Source organism: Macaca thibetana, chromosome 2, assembly GCF_024542745.1.
Source record: "Macaca thibetana thibetana isolate TM-01 chromosome 2, ASM2454274v1, whole genome shotgun sequence".
Classification (NCBI taxonomy): Eukaryota; Metazoa; Chordata; class Mammalia; order Primates; family Cercopithecidae; genus Macaca; species Macaca thibetana.
In genome coordinates this window covers 92704242-92724763 of record NC_065579.1, presented here as the reverse complement: position 1 = coordinate 92724763, position 20522 = coordinate 92704242, and the positions used below count along the sequence as shown (strand labels likewise).

Below are 20522 nucleotides of genomic sequence, written 5' to 3'. Positions count from 1 at the left end.
TGTGCTGGTGTATATGCCAGTGTTTGTTAATGTGTGTCTGTCCGCGTCCGCGTGGGTGGCCATCTGTGGCAAAGCGTCCCCGGGTCGGCGTGTGTGTACCCCCGCCTGTGTCTGTCTGTCCGCGGCCGCGTGGGCGGTTGTCTGTGGCTGTGCGCCCCCGGGTCAGTGTGGGAGTGTGCACCCTGGCGGGAGTCGGTGTATCCCCCACCTCCGAGCGGGCGGAGCGCCACGTGCGGAGCCTCGGGCGCGTCGCTCTGGGGCGGAGCCAGCCCGGGGCCCCAAGCCCCAGGCCGAGCCCAGGCGGGGCCCGCCCCGACCCCGCCCCCGACCCCGCCCCCAACCCGAGCCCGCGCGCCGCCTGCCCAGCCCGGGAGCCCGAACGGAGCCGCGGAGCCGAGACGGCGGCGGCGCCCGTAGGATGCGGGGATCGCTCCCCCGGGGCCACTGAGCCTGCGCCCAGTGCCCCGAGCCCCGCGCCGAGCCGAGTCCGCGCCGAGCAGCAGCCGCCCACCCCGGGGCCGGGCCGGGGGACCAGCAGGTGAGCGAGCGCCCCCGCGCCCGGCAGCCCTGGCCCGGCCGGAGCCCCCTCCGCCTGCCGCCGCCCAACTTTCCTCCCCGAGGGCCGAAGCCTCCAGCCCCAGCGTGCTCCTCCCCTGCCCGGGTCCACCCAGCCGCTCCCTCCCCGATCAGTGCCCCAGAGAAACGGAGGGGGAGAAGGGGCGCAGATCCGCCCGGCTGGAGGGGATCCCCGGGGGAGACGTCTCTAATCACCGTGCGCCCCCCTTCCCTTCTCTTTCCTTCCGGGTTTCCCGGTGCGCTGTCGAGGGCCGGGGGAGGGGGAGCTGCGGCCCCAGCTTCCCGGTCATCCCTGGCGCAGGCTCGGGGAGGGTCTGGGATTGGGACCCGGATTCCGGAGGCCGGAGACCCCAAGGTCAGAGCGGCGACTGGGCGCGCAGTGAATGTGGTTTCAGAGAGCGAGAGTTGCGGGGGCTGACTGAGCAGGGCTGGATATGGGGGAGGAAGCCACGCACCCCCTTTCTCTGGGCCCAGGGGGAACCGTCCGCTGGGGCTGTCCTCTCTGTGGGACGAGATCTCTGCGCGCTTAGACCACGTAGAGATCTCGGTGCCCTTTGACGCCCTAAAGGGGCCACATCTCCTCTATCTGATCTCTGTGCTTCTCGAAGGGGTAGAGATCTCTGTGCGCTGAGATTGGAGAGAGTTCTCTGCCCCCCTCTCTCTGAGCCGGACAGATCCACGCACCCTGATGGGAGGTGGCTCTTGACCTCTGTGTTATTTGATCGTCGTTGGTGGCGCCCTGGAAGAAAGTAGAGGTGTCAAGCCTTGTCCGAGACGCCAAGGGCTGGTGGGGGCCAGAGGTGTGAGCACTGTTAGTGGTGGTGATGAGGATGGGGGGAAACGATGTTGGGGACAAGTCGCTGGCTGTAGGCCTGACTTGCAAACACCTGTTGGAGAGCAGCGCACAGCCAGATCAGGACGCCATGGCTAAGATAGTGCAGGACTCACTCTTGTGCTCCTTAGTGCCTTCAGCCGAGCCCCGGGCCATGGGATCTATCTCCTCTTAAGGTCCTGGGCCTATGTTCCATTCCCAGGCATCTGCTTGCCTCCTGCTGAGACCCCAGGTGTCTCTCCCAGTGAGCCTAGGCAGTATCATCCCGACAGTCACACCACGTGACCCCCACCATGCCATGGCATCCAAAGCCCTCTCCCAAGTTCCCACCATCCTTCAGGATCTAGTGGGACCCTGAGCAGCAGAGGCCCCAGCTACTGGAGGCCCAGGCCCTTGCCACTGCCCTCAACTCCATTCGGTTAGAATTGGGCAGGTGCACATGAATTGATGGTAATGAGTGAGAGGTGGAATGAGGGTGGTCAGGCTGCTGTCGCAGGAGCACAGAGAGGGTGAAGTCAGGCGACAGACAGCCAGGGTGTGGAACACAGATTCTATGTTACAGTGTCCAACTCTGTGCTGAAAAGAGCCTCATTAAACTTTTAATCATGTCATCACCACCATATTGTACAAGTGGGGGTACTGAGGCCCAGAGGAGCTCAAGGACTTATTCAAAGTCATCTAGAGAATCAGTGGATTGGGGGCACCACTCAGTGTGAAGATACCTTGAGATCCTAGAACTGAGCCAGGAGGATCTGGGCAGAAGGGGAACTGGCCCTGGGGTGCCAAGAGCCAGCATTCAGCCCAATGCAGCATGGGCAGCTGCTGGGCTCTAAGGTGCTCAGCCCCCTCTCTGTGTGTTGATCAAAGCTCCCCTGGAAAAATTCTAGGATTGACTCACTTAGCATGAAGATTGGGCTCGGAGGACTGGTAGGAAGCACCAAGACAGCTGGGGATGGGGGAACAGCGGAGGCTGGTGCCCAGGCAATCCAAAGAGAAGGGAGTCCTGAGGGCAGCCAGGGACAGTGCCAAATTGCAGTCTGTGTTCTGTTCAGAGGAGGCTGGCTTCTGCTCACTCTTGGGAAGGTTATTGGAAGGGTGTGCAGTGATAGAAGTGTGTCCCCAGAGCCCACTCACAGGAGAGGTGGTTACCTTTGACTGGGATAGTCAAGAGTCTTATTCTAACAAAAATAACCTTCCACACTGGGTTTTGAAGGGTGAATAGGAGTTTTCCAGGCAAGGACAATGTAGTCTAGCTGTTAGGACCAGTGTGTACAAAAGCACAGAAATGTGAAACAGCACAATTATTAGTTGAGTGATTCGTTGGGCCCCATGGTGTGAGGAAGAGAAGAGCGGAGTTAAAGCCAAGGTCACAGTCACGGGGGCCCTTGTGAGCTCTGCTCAGGAATTGGGAATTTATCCTCAGTAATGTTACTAAAAATAGCTAACATTCACTGAGTGCTTTCTGCAGGCCAGGCATGGCACTAAGCGCTTTATAAGGTTAATCTCACTGAATCCTTGCATCAACCCTAGAGATAGGGACCATCATAACGGCCATTTTGCAGATGGTGAAACTGGGGGTCCAGAAAGGTTAAATAGTTGCATACCATCACATTTTCTAAGTAGCAGAACTTGGGTTTGAGCCCAAGTGTCAATATCTGCTGTGTACTCTACCACCTCCCCAGCTCAGACCATGGGTGCCATCTGAAGTCTTTCCATTGAAGGAGAGGTGACTGGCAGTTTACCACAGGTAATAGAACTTATGGTGTCCCATCTTCCTTCTCTGTCAAGTGACATGATGCTCTCCCATTCCCCACCTCCAATGTCTTACTAAGTGAGATGTGCTGCCCCCTGGCGCACCATGAGAAGAAGAATGGGCAAGTTAAATTTGGGTTGGCAAACTTGATGAAGAGCAAAGGAGAAGTGACAGATGTTTCATGGTTCTGATTTGAACCTGGTGTACTTCCGGGGACAGATGCTGACATCCAGAAGGTAGTTGGAGGGAAGGGCCCAGGAAGGAAGTATGTTCAGGATGGAGATCTGGGCTGGAAATGGAAACTTGGAGTCTTCAGCAGAGGTTGGTCATTGGAGACATGGCACTGAATTAGATTGCCCAGCGAGAGTACAGACCTGGGGTTCTCAATCCTGGCGACATTAGCACTTGGAAAGCTTTAAATAAAAATACCTATGCTCAGGCTCTACCCCTAGACGTGCTAATTCATTTGGCCCTGGGATGGGGCCTGGGCATCAGGAGTTTTGAAAGCACTCAGGTGATTCTAACGTGGTGTAGAGGGTAAGAAGGAAGGGGGTTGAGTCAGGAGCCCAGAAACACTCCAACCATCAAAGCAGGAGAAGTCTGCAGAGAAGGCTGAGAAGGAGCAGCCAGAGAGGTAGGAGGAAAGCCAGGAGTAGGAGGTGCTGCAGAAGACAAGGAGAGTGCCCCGCTCAGGGGGGGAGGGAAAGTGCCCTGTTTCCTTCTGCTGAGAGACTTAAGGTGCATTCTCATAAGTTCATGAATAGATAGAAAAAGAATGAATAATTTAAAAAGAAGTGTCCATTAGATCGAGCCACGGTGAGGGTGCTGGTAACCTTGGTAGGAGAAACTCTACTCAGCACCCGCAGAATGTATGCCCAGCACAGACAGGTTCTTGTTGAATGAATGAATGAGTGACTTGGTGGGAATGGAACCCAGTTTGGAGTGGGTTGAGAAGCGAGCTGGAGGTGAGGACGTGGAGACAGCATGTGTAGACAGCTCTTTCAAAGAGTTTGATGGTTGAAGAGGGAGGAGAGAGATAGAAGGGAGCTGGCGAGGGGTGGGGTCAGGGAGGGCTGTCGGGAGAGCCTTGAGTGGACACTGTAGACATGCGTGTCCGTGCAGCACATCGCCATGCGGGAGGAAAGCCTTTCCCTCAGCCTCAGGTCTGTGAGTTAAGATTGTGCCAGTGAAGTGTGTAGTGGTTACTATTTGTTCATGGGGCAGTTGGGAAGGCCTGGGTAGGGGGAATAACTCTTTCTGTGAATCCCCGAGAGGGAGATTTTGATGGCAGGAACTGTGATTCCTGCTGTGGCAAGAAGGGAAGGGAGCCCTTGCTCTGCAGAGAGAAGGGTGTTCCAGAAGGCCCTGTGTGGGGACAAGATGAGGTTGTCTAGGGCAGGTATCCAGGGTGATAGGATTAGGAGAAGGGAGCTGGAGGAAAAGCCCTGTGGCTAAATACATGAAGAAGGCAGAGAGAGGAAAAAGCAGGGCCAGTGGGTAGCCTGTGGACAGAGACTGGGCCCTGTGGGAAGCAGACCCACTACAGGGCTGGCCAGGGCTGCAGGGGAAGCCTGGGATGGGAGAGCCCCATGGCCTACTGCCAGCCCAGTCTGCCCTGATGCAGAGGTCTGAGGCAGAGTTCATGCCTTTGGGCCACGGAAGGTTCTAGAAGGTGGACAAGCTATAACAATTGCTCTCATGAAGTTTACATGCAAGTAGGGAGATAACATTAAACCAATCCATGCAGAAGATAATTTGAGATAGGCGCTAGTGCTATGAAGGAAATACAACAGGACAATGTGATGGAGAGACATGGGGGTGACTCTAGACTGGGTGGGCAGGGAAAGCCCCTTGAAGGAGGAGACTGAACTGAGACCTGAATAACATGAAAAGAACCAAGCCTGAGGAGATCTAGGGAAAGAATGTTACAGAGGGAACTGCAAGTGCAAAGGCCCTGAGACAGGGGCGAGCTCCATGGGTTGGAGCAGAAGGAATGGGGTGGGGACAGAGAGGTTCTGTGCCTCTGTTTCTGACCCGCCCCTTCAGACTGCCCATTCGGCTATACACAGCTTACACCACTTGCCTCAGGCTGGCAGCGGTTCCTAGGGATGAGACTATTTTTAGACACAACTCTCCTCTCCGTGGGCCTAGAACATACCGTGTCTTTTTAAGATGATCAATATGGAATGACGCTATTTATAGAGACCCCACGTCAATTCTCGGAGCCTGGGACCCCCAGTGTGGGGAAAGTCCCAGGACCAGGCTTTGTGGAGGTAGGCACCACCCCTGGCACATCACTGGGGCCGTCTGACATCAATTCTTTAACACTTATCTTACCTTCTCCACCCTGCCTGCTGTCACCTGCCTTCCCTGAAGAACCACAGCCATGGGCTGGGGAGCTTGGTACCACAGCCTCCCCCTGCAACTTCATTTCCCCAAGGGGTACCTGGTGTGCCCCAGGCACAACATAAAATTTAGTTGTGATTTTCGAAGCCAGAGTCTGATAGAACAGTTTCTCAACCTCTCTTGTCCATTCCTCACTCTGTTTACTATTCTGGAGGGGCAGAAAAGGACAGTGAAAATCCTTAGGACCTGCTAGGTTCGCCTCAGAGGGCCAGGGAGAGATCTGCCCAGGACAGGAAGAATGCAAGGTTGAACTTAGGGGCTGAGCTTCCCTGGTGGGAAGTCAGTGTGGCCCAGAGCAGCCAGGGGAAGCTGCCTGGAAGAGGTGGGACTGGAACCCCTCCACAGAGGATGCACAGAATTCAGAGAGGTGAGTGCTCAGATTATGTGGCTGGGCCTGTTGTCGAGAGAGAATGTCTATGCTCTGAGGCTTCAGTTCTTTCTCTCCTCTTCAGTTTCTTCTCCTGATTAAATCTCCTAGGGTGGCAGTGGAAAGTCATGTCCCCACAGAGCTATTAGCAGAGTGGAGGGATGGAGATGCTCTCAGCGTCCATGTGCACCCAGGAGGGTCCCTTGTCCACTCAGAACCCCCTGTCATCATCACCAAGGGCTTTCCCTGGCCTCTGAACAGCCCTGGGTGGCCGAGGCTGGTGCTGGCTGCCCCATAGGCTCAAGGTCACACGGGGATGTGGGCAGAGCTCAGACAGGACCTCACCCTTGCGCTTGCCCAGGGAGCCCCCGTGGTTTCTGGGAATGGATTTTGAACAGGAGAGAGGCTTCTCCTGGCACCAGGAGAATGGTAAATGCCGTTCTGGTGGGTATTGATTCCTCGAAGGCCTGTGCGAGGCAAGAGGCTGCTTTCAAAGAGATGGCAGAGCAGAGAGAAGTAATCTGGCTTCGGGCACCAAATCAGTTCTCAGGGTACTCAAGCTACATTAGCCATTCCCCTACACTCAGGCTAGGCCGGGAGGTACCCCAAATGATCTAAGATGGGGGAAAAAAAATCAGACCATGGGTGGGACCAGCCCAGCCCAGCCCAATCAGTGCACCCTGCCTGGCCGTCAAAACCCCAGCCTCATCGACCTGGGCCAAGCGCAGGAAAGTGGCCCAGAAAAGCCCCTCAGAGCCAAGGCGCCAGCCCTTGGTTGCCCAGCTCCGCTGCCTCTGGGCTTGCTCCTAGGAAGAACCCCAGCCCTGTGTTCATTCTCTACTGAGCCCAGGGCTCCACTCAAGGGACACCAGCGGGTGTGGAGTACAAGGAGACTGAGGGCCAGAGGCTACCCACCCCAGCCTCTGTTCCTCATGTTCTGCTCATAGACGTGATCGGAAGAAGACACAGAGCTCAGGCGGCCGTTTGCAGCGACAGCCCTACCACTGTGCTGGGTCAGATGCAGCACAGACTGCCAGTTCAATAAAGCGACAGCTAGTTGCCAACAAAACTGAAAACCCAAAGAAAGCCCCCACTTGCTTGCTGAGCCCAGGTGCCTATTAGATGTCTAATTACTGAGCTTCTGTTTCAGGAAGTCTGAGGAAAAGAGAGAAAAAAATCTCCCTAAGGATCCCTTGAGGCCTACGGTCCCCAGAGATAGCTGGACTTCAGGTCCCTTCCAGTCCTCACCTTTTATGATCAAATTAAGGACATGTTCCCAGATGGGTGACTTGTATTCACAGTGCATTACACAGGGAGCTTAGCTCACACTCGCCAGCAAATAAAAAGTAAAAATCTCAAACATAGTGTTGAGCAAAAGCAGCCTGACACAAAAGAGCCCATAAGGTAGGATTCCATATGCATGAAGTGCTAGAACAGGCAAAACAAACCTAGGTGATAGAAATCAGAGCAGTTGACTGAAAGGAATAGTGGGAAACTTTCTGGGGTGAGGGGATGTTTACTGTCTTTTTGGAGTGGCACTTACACAGGTGTATGCGTTTGTCAAAACTCATCCAACTGTATACCCGAAGCATTTTCTTGTGTTTAAAGTATACCTCAGTATAAAAGAATATTAAGAAAAAAAGGTTGCACATTTGGCTGTAATACATCATGGACACCTTTGTGGCATAAGTTTAGTGTATTGGTTGATTGGCTTATTTCCCTCTGGACACTAAGAGACCCTAGAGGTGGGCCTCCCAGGTTTCCATCTCCCTTAGTGCACACAGTAGGTACCCCATAAATGCCTCAGTTGCCATGGCATCAATGCACAGTTCCTCTGTGAAGCTCTTTTTCAGCTCAAGTATTGAGAAAAATGAGTTGGAAGGAATTGAGCTAGAAAGAGACTTAGAATGATTGCTGTCTCAGGCACCTGTGTGCCATGAGGGTGTTTCCTGGGCCACATGTGGGCACCTTTTGGCCTGATTATGTGTACCATGTGGGTGTACACAGAGATGGTCTGGCGTCTGGGGTGGGATGCCCTTGGTGACTGAGCTGGCTCTCCAACTCTGGATCTCTGTGGTTTCAGGGTATTAGACCATCCAGGTCCCCACTCTGGAGACCCAGGGCCAGGGCAGTGCTGCCTTGGCTGACAGCGAAGTGCCACTCAGCATAGTCTAGATCCCCTGTGGATGGACCTGGGCATGTGTAAAGGGACTGACAAAGAAGACTCGGGCCTGAGGGAGGGGGATGCCCTGTACCCTGTGGAGAGGGTACCTGAACGATCTGGGCCTTTTGCAGTTCCCCTGGCCTGACACTCAGACACTGATGAACAGTCGAGGGGTTGAATAAGCTGCTGCCAAGCCCCCGACCCCCATCCTTACTGTGGGGAAGGGCTCTGAAGAAAAAAATCAGGGCAGCCCGCCTTTCAGGGAAGAGAGTGGCTACCCCTAGGCCAGTTTGTCCTTGGGAGGTGGGCTAAATTCAGGGCTCAGGCCGAAGGGCCCACTCTTCCTCAGTTCTCACCTCTGGAGGAGGACCCTGTCTTAGGGACCCCCATTTCATTTCATCCCTGCCGGGGGAATCACTTCAGCAGAGCAACAGAGCTAAAGCGGGTAGGGTTTTCCTGTCAGCTGAATTAGCCTCGGTTTCAGCCTGGGTGTTGGAATAAATGAGATGCAAATGCATGTAAATGAGGGCATTCCCCGGCTTCAGGGTGGGTGTGTTCTCCTCCACCTCCGGGAGGGATGGGGATGATTCTGAAGGACTTAGCAAGATCGCTGGAGGCAGAGATTAAGAGTAGAGAAGGACAGGCTCCTCAGACTCCCAGCTCCCCTAGAACTGGGCTGCAGACTGGACAGGGTTAATGCCTATGCAGCCTCAAAGGAGCGGAGCCTGTGGGGAGCTGGTTAGCTGAGGCCCCGTGCAAGGACGGACCAATGTGCCTTTGATCTGGGAGCAAGGACCTGAAAGCACAGGCCACCAGCACCAGCTGGCACCCCTACCGAGCCTTTGTCCAAGCTGTTAGCCCGGGAGAGCCGAGACTGTGCAGATAATTGCCTGGGCGGGAGGGATGGTCTGAAACTTACTGTCGATCCCTCCTACTTACATCCCCCACCATCCCAACCTGTGGCTTGAGCCTCCACAACCACCCACAGCCACTGCCAGAAACCAGGATGGCCACTTTCTGGTCTGTGGAGGACAATGTTCTTTCAATTCTTCCCTACAGCCCCAGCCTCCCAGCTCCACCCCCACCCATCACTTATCTCCCCCAGAGACTAGCTTGAGGTTCAGCCCCAAAGCAGGTAGAAATCTTTTTTTTTTTTTTTTTTTTTTTTTTTTTGAGAGATGGAGTCTTGCTCTGTCACCCAAGCTGGAGTGCAGTGCAGTGGTGCAATCTTCACTCACTGCAACCTCCACCTCCCGGGTTCAAGCGATTCTCCTGCCTTAGCCTCCCAAATACCTGGGATTACAGGCACCCGCCACCACGCCCGGCTAATTTTTTGTATTTTTAGTAGAGACAGGGTTTCACCATGTTGGCCAGGCTGGTCTCAAACTCCTGACCTCAGGTGATCCACCTGCCCTGGCCTCCCAAAGTGCTGGAATTACAGGCGTGAGCCACTGTGCCCGGCCTCAGGTAGAATTTTTTAAGGGCTTAGGGCCTGGTGGCTGGAACTTGATGTCAGTGCCATCCAGTAGAAATATGAGTCACAAATGCAAGCCACATTTGCAATTTTAAATTTTCTAATAGCCATATTTTTAAACCAAAAAAAGTGAAATTAAACTTGAACACATTTTATTTAATCCAGTATAATACTATCAAATATTATCTGTTTAACCTGTAATCAGTATTAAAAATTATTAACGAAATAGTCAACATTCCTTATTGTACTAAGCCTGCAAAATGGGTGTGACTTTACAATAGCACAACTCAGTCCACAGTAGCACTTGGTCGCCACATGCAGTGAATGAGTGGCCGCCCTGTTGTTGGATAGTGCTTGAGCTGGAGAGAAAAACTGCCAGGGAATCGGTTCTGCCAGGAAAACTGCTGACTCTTCGGGCATGGGCAGAAATCAGCTAGGTCTCCCTGGGAGCATCTGGGCTGCATAGAGGGAGAACCAGGCCCAGATGAGGCTGACAGGGCTGACTCTTAGCCTTGAAGTGGGGGTCACAGACCCAGTCCAGGCAGGTGGGCCATAGGCAAGCCATGAGCCTTTATCCAACTCTCTGCACGCAGAGGTAGGAGGCAATGTGGTGCAATGGGTAGGCTCACAGGCCTGGCTTCAGACAGACTGAGACAACTTCATCCGTCCTAGAGTCAGATTTCCCATCTGTAAAACGAGGCTAATAACCCCCGTCTTCCTAGGATTGTTGCAAGGATGAAGTAAGGTGATCCACCAACAGTACTAAGTGCAGCGCAGGGCACAGAATGAGCATGTGATGCTGCTGGGGCGGTCCTTAGTCCAGTGCCTGGGATTGGAAAAACTGAGGTCTAGAAAGGGCACTGAGTCACAACAGTGTGAGTGTGTATCCAGGCAATAGGAAGGTTAATCTCACACTCCCTCATTCTTTCATTCCTTCATTCACCAGTCCCTGCTTTGGGAGACCAGGACAAAAATCCAGGGGAGAGACAGGCATGCAAGTAAACTAATCCATCCTGTGCTGAGGTAGGAATGGGAATTCAAGTGTGCCAGGAATACAGAGAGGAGGGAAAGAGCCCAGGCAGGGAGGGCTGGTGTGGGCAACAAGGAGGCCTTCTGAGGTGGATCTCTCCAAGAATAATAATAACAATAACCACAGTCGCAACTAAATTCATTTGGCACTTTCTGTGTGCCAAGCATGTACAAATATCAATACATTTATGTTTCACAGCAGCCCTGTGAAATAGATATTATTATTAACCCCATTTTACGAATGGAAAAACTGAGGTAGAGAAACATCAATCAATTCATCTGCCCAAAGACACAAGACAAATGCATGGCCAGGGCCCAGATTCACTCAGGTGAGCTGACTTCCAAGCACAGCCCTAACCACTTCCTTATCCCTAAGAACAGGAAATCTTCAAGAGGGTGAGTTGGGAGGCCAGAGGGGGAGGCAGAGGTGGATGCAAGGCCTGGTTCTCTGGCTCAGGGCATTTCCTCGTTGCCAATGTCAGCAAATCTGGGTGAATTTCCTTGCCAGCCACCACAGACTCTCTTTGCTGATGACTCTTCCTCATCCCCCCATTATGCCTTGTTGATTTGGGATCCATCACTTTGGGAAGAAAAGTATTCTGTGTAGTCATTTTTAGGACCGTGTACATAATGGGTGCTGATTAAATGTTCACTGAATCATTCAATTAGTAAAATGAGTCTGTGAGGTGTTGATGGGTTGACATGTTCTCAAGGAAGAAATGCAGTTGCCTTACAAGCAGGGCTAGAAGTTCTGATGGGCGACTCCCGGCAAGGAAGCCTGGAGTGAGCGAGGTTCCTAGCTGTCGTCTCCCCATTTGGAGGCCCGTGGATGACTGGGGTGAAGTTACAGCTTGTCAAGCTACATCTAGTCCCATTCTCCTGTCCCTGGTGTTGCCAGTCCAGGAGCACCCAGACTCGTCTTTGGAGGGTTTCCAGTCAGCCAGGGTAGAGAGCAGGGGCCCTGTGCTCATTTGTGGAGTGTGATCAGAGTATGATCAGGGAGTCCTGACCTCCACCTTTGGGGAGTGAGCTCCTGTTTTGAGGGCATCCACACCCTTTTCCTGAGCCTCTTCTTTAGCACTGAGGGGCAGGCAGAAGGGGAGTGCCCTGTGGCCGGGCAAAGCTGCACTGTGTTCTGGGGTTGGTGAGACTGCAAACCCTAGGTGCTGGGTGCTCCAGCCCAAGGTCACCCCAGCTGCAGGGCAGGAGAGAGGAGCACAGAGTGGAGGAATCCCACAGAGATTTTCTAGGAAGCCTGGGAACCACTTCCACACAATGCTTTGCATAAATTTACGTGGCAAAGAATATTCTTTGCATGCTGTGTTCCAGAGGCTCCGATTCCAAGGAGACCAAAATGCCAGACGTGACTCAGGAAGTTGAAGTGTGCTTTCCTTTGGGATCAGGGAGGGGAGTGAATAGGGAGGGGCTGCAAGGAAAGGGAAGGCTCCCCAGGGTGACCAGCTACCCTGGTTTGTCCAGGACTGGGGGTGTCCCAAGGTGCAGAAATTTTACTGCCAAAATGAGGAAAGTCCCATGTAAACTGGGACAAGTAGTTCACCCCACATCCATCTCCCACCTCAAACAGTGCCTACAGCTGCACTTTACCTGCCTGGCTGTTGTGTCCATGTCATAGCAGTGGCACCATTGCTGATTGAGCACCAGCTCTGTGCCTTTGCATTCAGAAAACCCTCCTTCAGGAAAGCCAGTTGAGAAAACAGTGCAGGGGGGTCTAGTTTCTGGTGTGAACAGTTAATATTCTCCCTGTGTAGCATCTCTACCTTGATGTGAATACACGTACTACAGGGCCTGTCAGTAACCAGCAGAGGCCAGGAAGGGGCCAGAGCTGGGTGAGGGGGCACACAGGAACGAGTCAGTTTGGGTGAGTGGGCAGTCAGGAGAGGTGTCCTGGAGGAGGTGGAGTGGAGAAGAGAGCAGGAGGTGACTCTGGCGTCACTCAGGGCACACAGAATGTTGGAGAATGTCTAAATCTAGGAGCAGGGGGCTGCATGTGTGGGATAGAAGGATAGAGGGAGGCACTGCCATGGTCCAAGCAGGGGCAAGGAGGCCTGTCCCAGGGCAGTGATGTTGGGTGAGGGTTGGAAGCTTGTGGCCAGTGCCAGAAGAAAGGATGCCAGGAGGAGCCAGTCTGGAAAGGAAGATTCACAGTCTGCTCCCATCTTGTGCTCTCAGGAACCTTCCGGATGCAGGGAGGGATGCATCCAGTTCCAGAAGCTGATGAACCTGGGGCAGGATGGAGTTGGGGGTGGAGCTCTAGAGTGAAGCCCAAAGGACAGGGAAGCCTGGCCCGGGAAGAGTGCATAGCCGGATGGAGCAGTCCCAGCCTGATGAGCTGCGGTAGGGCTGGTGCAGATGGCCAAGCTGATGCATATGGAGCAGCTGTCCTGGGGGGTGGAGAATCATGAGGTGCTGGCATCTAGGGGATGAGCGACTGTGGTCTTACAATCAAGCCAGGTCCAGCTTCCCCAAACGCTGGGGCTATGTGAGACCAAGACCAGGGGCCCCTGCTTACCTATTTTCCCCTGCAACCTTCCACAGCCAGGGGATGGGTTCTGAAATCTGCAGGCCTGACATCCTAGGCCTGAGAGGTGTGGCTGAACCTGAGCACAGAGCATCCTCAGACCACCCCTGAGCCCTCTTCACCCTGGCAGCACCGGAAACCCTGCAGCCAGGACTCAGCCAGGCTTGGCCACAGCAGGGCGTGGGCCCTGAGTTGCTAAAGGAAGGGCAGGGCTGGAGCCAGGTGCAGGTGGCTGGAGAACAAGGGAGAAAGCAGATCCCACCCACCCACCAGGAGCTGCCTGGGGGCCCCAGAGACAAAGGACACTCTTGGTAGGTTTACTTTGGAACATGAGGCTGCCCAGCTGCTACAGCAGAGAGCTTCATCTGGAATCTGGTTTCAGCAGCTCCCCTGGACAGACTATACCCCTCCCAGGCCAGGGCCCCGAGGGGGTGGATGCTCTGCTGGAGGCCAGCCGGGATAGGATCTTCCTTAGGACCTAGGGCTTCTTCACCAGGCCTTGGATGGAGAAGATTGGAGAGGTTATGGAAGTGCTTGGACATAGGACATCTGCCTCTCTGGTCTTCGTCCATCCCACAGGGCTACTGCAAGACTCAGAACGGAATTTCTCAGGTCCAAGGGTGGGGCAGACTGGGGTCCCAATCCACACCCGGAAATGACACAAAGTCCAGGTAAGTCAGAGCCAGAGGCCAGGGTAGTGGCTGAAACCACTCACGATAAAGAGCGTTATAGAATCCCAGAAAGGACTTGGAGGCTCGCCTCATCCTTCTTTACAGATGAGAAGCTAAGGTGCAGAGGAGGGGACCCCACGGTCAGCATCTGAGCAAGGACCAAGCCAGGGTCTTAACCTTCCTCTACCAGTTGAATGAAGCCTATCTCAGAAGCACATATTTTGAGACAAAAGAAAACACATAGGATTTAAAAGGAAACCACCTATATTGAAATACAGCTCTCAGAACACAGAAACCAATTTTTGATAGATAGTATATGTCTTTATTCATGTTTTAAATATTGAGATCTAGCAGCAAATCTAAGTGCTGTAATTTTGAAGTCGTGATGAGTATTAATGTTATTTGAGAGGCCAGCAGCAACTGTAACACGACAGGGAAATATCTGCAGTTTCTTTTGGTCACAATTTCTGCTTTGTTGCCTACATTCACAACTGAAGGAAATGGTCAATTTGAATGAGAGGTTAATGAGAAGGAGATGTGATTTCTCCCCTAAATCTCTCCACCACCCCTTCACGGAGTCTGTTAAGAAGGGCCCCCTGAACTATTAATACATAGACAGGCAAAACTAATCTATGCCATTAGCAGCGAGGAGAGTGGTTCCCTGGGCAAAGGAGGGTGTTTAGTGACTGGAGGGCAGCCTAAGTCTGAGAGACTGGGAGCATTTTATCTCTTTTTCTGGGTGCTGGTTACCAGGTGTGTTCCGTTTGTGGAAATTCATCCATCTGTACACTTATGTGCACGTAACTGCGTGAATCCTTTGTTTAATACAAATTAAAAACACACCTTTACTGGAACAGACATATGTGCAGGTGTCAGCTTGCACCCGCACAGGCGCACTCCCTCTCTCTCACACACAAACCCTTGCCAGTGTGTACCAGTGAGCCTCTGCAGATCCATGGGCGTGCATGTGTCCCCACAACCCTTGCAGGCATATGGACACAGATGGATACAGTGAGACAGAGAACACTATTTTTAGGAAGTCAGTCTAAGCAAAAGAGGTGGCTTCCCAATTTATGGAACTGATTGCTCATAGCGGGGAGGGTTGCCCTGTAAGAAGCTGCTGTCATCCAGACTTTTTTTTTTTTATTTTTAAAATAAAAAGACGAATGAGTTTTATTGTTTCTGTAAAAATAATGCAAGCTCATTTTAAAGAATTCAAGCAGTGAAGACAAGTATAAAGAAAATAGTTTAAAATTAACCCAAATTTCCACAAGCTAAGAAAAAGAAGTCCTCACTCACATGCGTTGATGAGTGTTACGGATGTCTGTCTGTTCACGCAAAGATGGAAGGGAGACAGGGAAATGCTTTTATAGAGTGGAAACCTACTCCCTCACTTGCTATTTTTAACAAAGATGTTCCTTTAACTTTACTTGAATGAAACAAGAAAAAGACATAGAGTGGCTCTTCACGTGCAAGTCCTGGGACCTCTGTCCTGCCTCCCTTCACAAATTTCAATCCACACTTCCCCAGGGACCAGAGGCGCCCTTGTGAGGTCTGAGTGTGTTGTGTTCGCTCACCGTTTACCTGTCTCTTGGCCAGGTGCCTGCTTCACAGCAATCCAGGGCTCAGGGCTGCGGCCCCAAAGTCCAGGCCCTTTGGCGGCCATGTGCAGGGGTTGCTACGGCAGCAGCTCGTTGGGGTCATCAGTGACGTGTTTTGCAGGAGTAAGATCAAGGCAAAGCTGACCCTCGCGAGGGAAAAGGATTTTGTTCTGGCAGAGATGTCCAACAGGTGTCCACCGTGCCCTCTTGAACGGGTGCCCACCATTCCCCGGTTTGATGTGGTCATTAGCGATGCAGCCTGCCGGCTTGGTGTCACGGTCAGGAGCTGTTCTGACCACATCCTGTTTTGGTGGGGCAGTTGGGGCTGCATTCTTTTGCCTCGGTGTCATAGGCAGAGTGTGTTCACACCAGGTTCTGGATTGTTTGAGGCCACCAGGGGCCACATTCTCCCAGTTTGGCGTCACATGCATGTGCCGGCTGGATGTCCTCGCTGATGAGTGGTCACCGTTTTCCAGTTCTGCTGTCACTTGGGATCAGCATTCATTTGTTCTCATTTGGAAGGAGGGGAGCAAGGAGCAGTGTGAGGAGCCAGAGATACTCCATCAGCTCTTCCCTTTTTTTTTTTTTTTTTTTTTTTTTTTTGCAATATGATTCAATTTATTGCTAGAATTTTATTTGGTTATTACAAAATCTGTAAGCATGTATGTATTTTTAAAAGGGATGGGGGAGATGGAAGGCAGAGTTACCTGAAGTTCAAGTTACCTAAAGTGCCAGGCTAATTTTAACCTTTCCAAGGAAGGGAAATAGCTCAGATGGGCAAGGGAGGCATTGCCCATTTTTTGAGCCAGATTGTTTCGGAAGGTTTCTGCACCCTGGGGATTTCCTTGGGAGCCTCTCCGCAGGGGCTCCACCACAGCTGTGTACACCAGGGTGCCAACATCTGGATGACAACTCCAAGCTGAGAAATGTCTCAGGTGATGACAGCTAAGAAACCAAAAGATGCAAGTGTTTCCTCTTGTGTGGAATGGGACAAAAAGAAGGTGCTTGGATGACACAGTCACTCTTGCCTGCTTGAATTCAGACATGCTTGTTAGGAGGGGAAAGAGGAGGTGACCCTGCTGCCTGTCCACATGTGTGCCCCGTAGCCTGGGGGGCTTTGGGTTTACCCACGCCAGTGTTGCCCAGGTGTGCCTGTGGAGTTGTTGGCATCCTGGGGTCTGGAGCCTCTCTGCAGATGGTGTCCCTCCCTCCATCAGCACAGCCACCCCCAGGAGGTCTGCCCACCCTGCCCTCTGTCCCTGGGCATAGCATCAGGCCCATTGTCTGTGTCTTCCAGCTTCCCCGCAGGCAACGTGAGGAGAGCCTGTGCCCAGAAGCAGGATGAGAAGATGGCAAACTTCCTATTACCTCGGGGCACCAGCAGCTTCCGCAGGTTCACACGGGAGTCCCTGGCAGCCATCGAGAAGCGCATGGCGGAGAAGCAAGCCCGCGGCTCAACCACTTTGCAGGAGAGCCGAGAGGGGCTGCCTGAGGAGGAGGCTCCCCGGCCCCAGCTGGACCTGCAGGCCTCCAAAAAGCTGCCAGATCTCTATGGCAATCCACCCCGAGAGCTCATCGGAGAGCCCTTGGAGGACCTGGACCCCTTCTATAGCACCCAAAAGGTGACTACCACCCACCTCCAGCCCTGCCTACCCTTCTGTGCAACTCCCTTGTCCATGGAGCAGAGAGGAAAGAGGGCCTGGCCTGCATATGGGGCTCTGTTTAGGGGGGCTCACCAGGCTTTGGGGGAATGAGTCACTGGAGATCTATATTCCAACCATCTTAATTTTGGAATTTGGGAATAAAAGACAGGAATTATGCAGCCTGAGATGCTGGTTTGGTGTCATGAAGAAGAGAGGGTACCCTCAGGGAAAACATGCCTCCTGTGACTACCTTCTTTGGGAATTACCTGTGGTTAGATTTTCACCCCTGAAGGACTCCTCCCCGTTGTGTGGTGTGTGTGTGAATTGGAGTCAAGCCCTGAGTTCTGGCCTGCGTTTGGGCCCTGCCTGAGTTTGGGCCACAAAGCGTAGCACGTGGTCCCTTCTCCCTACTGGGGACAGCATGTAGTCCCCACACCCACAAACTATGCATGGCTACGCTGACTGGCTCAGGCCACAGCCACAGCAGCAGTTTCCTGAGCTTTGAGGGCTGGCAACGGGACCAGGAAGACCAGTGGAAAATCTAAGAGGGATGGAGAGGGCAGTGATCACTGGGGGATTTTTGGAGGAGGGTGGCGTGTGACATTCTGCCATTGTCCCTTCTGATCATAGGGAAGGGAAGTGGCTTTTGTCCACTAGGGCAGGGAGACTCAGGCTTCCTCCTAGCATGGCTCCGACCCAAGAGGTAACTGCCCCTGTCTGAATCCCCTGCCTGGCCTCCCTCCTCCAGATCTCAGGTCCGTTTGTGCCCCAGCCCTGCACCCTACCACATACAGAACTCCTGCAGAGGCTTGGTCTCCAAGCTGCCCACGCTTCTGGGCCTTACTTCCAGAGGAAGGTGGATTTGAATTTGGGGGAGGTCTTTTTCCCAGAAGGCTGAGTACAAGGAAGACAGTGGCCAGACACAGTACTGCAGTCAGCACCAGGCTGAGGAAGCCCGTGGGGGTCAGACAGGGCTGGTGTGGCCAGTGCAAGAATGTGACTGCAAAGGTGTGTGACTGTGGTTTAAGACCAAGCGCCTAGGGATGAGCCTGGGGTGCATCTTTGGGTGTGCATGCGTGCATTGGATGTGTGAGTGGGTGTGTGTGTGAAGTAAAAGCCCACCCAGTCCACATAAACAGGTGGGGGAGGAGGCCTTGAACTTGGTCCTGCTCCCAAGCCCCCAGCTGAACTTTCCCTTGGTACAAGTGACTCCAGTGGAGTCCAGGCAAGGTTGGGGCCACAGCTGGGGTCAGAGTGAGGCTGGAAGGTGGGCTTAGTCAAGGTGGGCAGGCCTAGGTCATGGTTGGTGAGAGATGGAAGTAGGAATTGGGGTTGGGGTTAAGGCCACAGCTGGTAGTAAGTCAAGGTTATGGGGAGAGGATGAGTGGGAATTAGGCTGAAGTTAGCTGGGACAGGCAGGCTCCACGGCAGGTGGACCCAACTGAGGTTGAGGTCAAGACTGGGCTGGGCTTTTGGGGGCTGGTGGCAGCTGAGCATGTGAGGGGTCAAGGGCACCATCTCTTCTGGCCTTGGGTCTGGGAATGCTTGAACAGCAGCTCCAGGGATGATCCCGGCCTCTCACTTGCTGTTTCCACTTGCTGATCCCTGGCCACACTGCTTGCAGCCTCCCAAGGCAATGGAGGCACCACAGCAGAACTTTTGGTCCTAATCTATGTGGTCAGCTTGTCTCTCCAGACCAGATTAGGTAGAACCTTGTCCCACCAGCTCATTCGGCAGGCCAGTGGACTCACTGCCTTGCCCATGGGTGGAGGTGAGGGAGGTCTCAGGGGAATGTCAGGTTGTGATATTCCCCTAGACCTCTGTGAGGCCACAGAGCTGTGACCACCACACACCGGGGCAGGTGGGGAGGCACCGCTGTCCTCAAGGGCTGCTTGGGCACCTGATGTGCACATGTCTCAGCATTCAGCTCTCGTTGTCCACTCCTGGGCCCCATTGTGCTGTGTAGAAAGGATCTTCCAGAAGCTCAGGGAGGGGTTGCATTGCTGTTCATGATCCCCTGGAGGGAGGCAGTAGGCTGTGTCCTGTGGGATGGGGCTGACATTTGTCCTGGACTCCAGGAGACAGGGTCCCAAGAAAAGCTCTCGGGGGACTGCTTCTGCATTTTCCTTTTCTCTTCTCCTCACCTGTAAGTCCTCCCTGCTGACCCAGCTTCCCTATCACGTCCTCCCTCCAGGTGGGCCTGGTGGGGACCCCACGCAGGGTGAGGAGGGGTCAGCTAAGGGAGAAGGGGAGGGAGGAGGCATCCCCAGGTCTGCTGAGCCTCTGCTGTGACAACAGCTGGGCAAGGACTGGAAAAGATCCCTTCTTTTTGTGACTATAATTTTGAAACTAAATCTCAACCAAACTGACATTCCCCTGAGACCTCCCTCACTTCCACCCGTGGGCAAGGCAGTGAGTCCACTGACCTGCCAAATGTGCTGGCAGCCGCCCGTCCCCGTCTCCTCCCTCAGTCCCTCTCCTCCTCCTCCCACCCCACCCCTCAGCCACAGTCCAAGGGCTCTGAGCCAAAAGCTGCCCCCAAAAGCCTTTCTACACAAGGGCCTAATGCTACTGTCTGTCCCCAGACTTTCATCGTACTGAATAAAGGCAAGACCATCTTCCGGTTCAGTGCCACCAACGCCTTGTATGTCCTCAGTCCCTTCCACCCCATCCGGAGAGCGGCTGTGAAGATTCTGGTTCACTCATATCCTTTGCAGTTAATACCTGCTGAGTACCCCCTGGGGGCCCACATTGGGGATGTGCACGGGGTGCTGCCCCCAGCCCACCTGCATTCTAGTTTAGGAGAGTGGTGCTGATTCCCTGCTGGTCCTAAGACAAACACATGGTCATGACCTGGGAGCTGGTTGGAAATGAAAAACCTCTGACCCTCCTCCAGACCTGCCAAGTCAGCATCTGCATTTGCATTTGATCCCCAGGGGATTCTTGGGCACGTGAAAGTTTGAGAAACCCCTTTCTGATTCTTCAGGAGAACATTCTAGAAGCTAAGCTACTGAAGATCCCAGAATAAATGGCATCTGTCAGGCTCTGATATTGGCTCCAAATGTCCCTTCCCACCACACCCCCTTGGGCCATCCTTCTCCCCACCCACTTGCAGGGACCTTCGAGCAGGTCACCAGAACTCAGCCAAGGAAAACTCATTTCCCAATAAAGAGACCTCCAGTTTATTCACAGATGTGGGCATCTTTCGAGGGCGGCAACACTTGCTTTTTGATTAGGCGTTGACAAAATGTTTGCAGTTTCAGAGTATCTCAAAGAACTCTGGTTAACATTAAATTATATAAACCACAGCTGAAAAAAGCTCCAGCCTGCAGAGGAGAGCCATTGGAGTGATGCAGCGTAATGAGAGACTTACCGGGCTTGGGCCTGAGAGGGGCGTCATTTGGGCAGCACACGGCATGGGGCGCCAGCACCTAATCACTCTGTTCTCTGGACTTCAGAGAAGGGGC

At 53.4% G+C, this 20522-nt stretch overlaps 1 protein-coding gene across 4 annotated transcripts in view; it reads left to right on the top strand.

The window, feature by feature from the left end:
• Positions 1 to 382: 382 nt before the first annotated feature.
• SCN5A (sodium voltage-gated channel alpha subunit 5) overlaps positions 383 to 20522 on the top strand; it is a 102192-nt gene continuing 82052 nt past the window's right edge. For 2 of the 4 annotated variants that reach the window (XM_050778345.1, XM_050778344.1), the window contains exons 1-3: positions 383 to 538; positions 16710 to 17034; positions 19641 to 19759. In XM_050778345.1, the coding sequence (XP_050634302.1) occupies positions 16762 to 17034; positions 19641 to 19759 (392 nt within the window). In that variant the 5' untranslated portion in view covers positions 383 to 538; positions 16710 to 16761. The remainder of the gene's footprint in view (positions 539 to 16709; positions 17035 to 19640; positions 19760 to 20522) is intronic. The other 2 variants (XM_050778348.1, XM_050778346.1) reach the window with 1 other exon arrangement.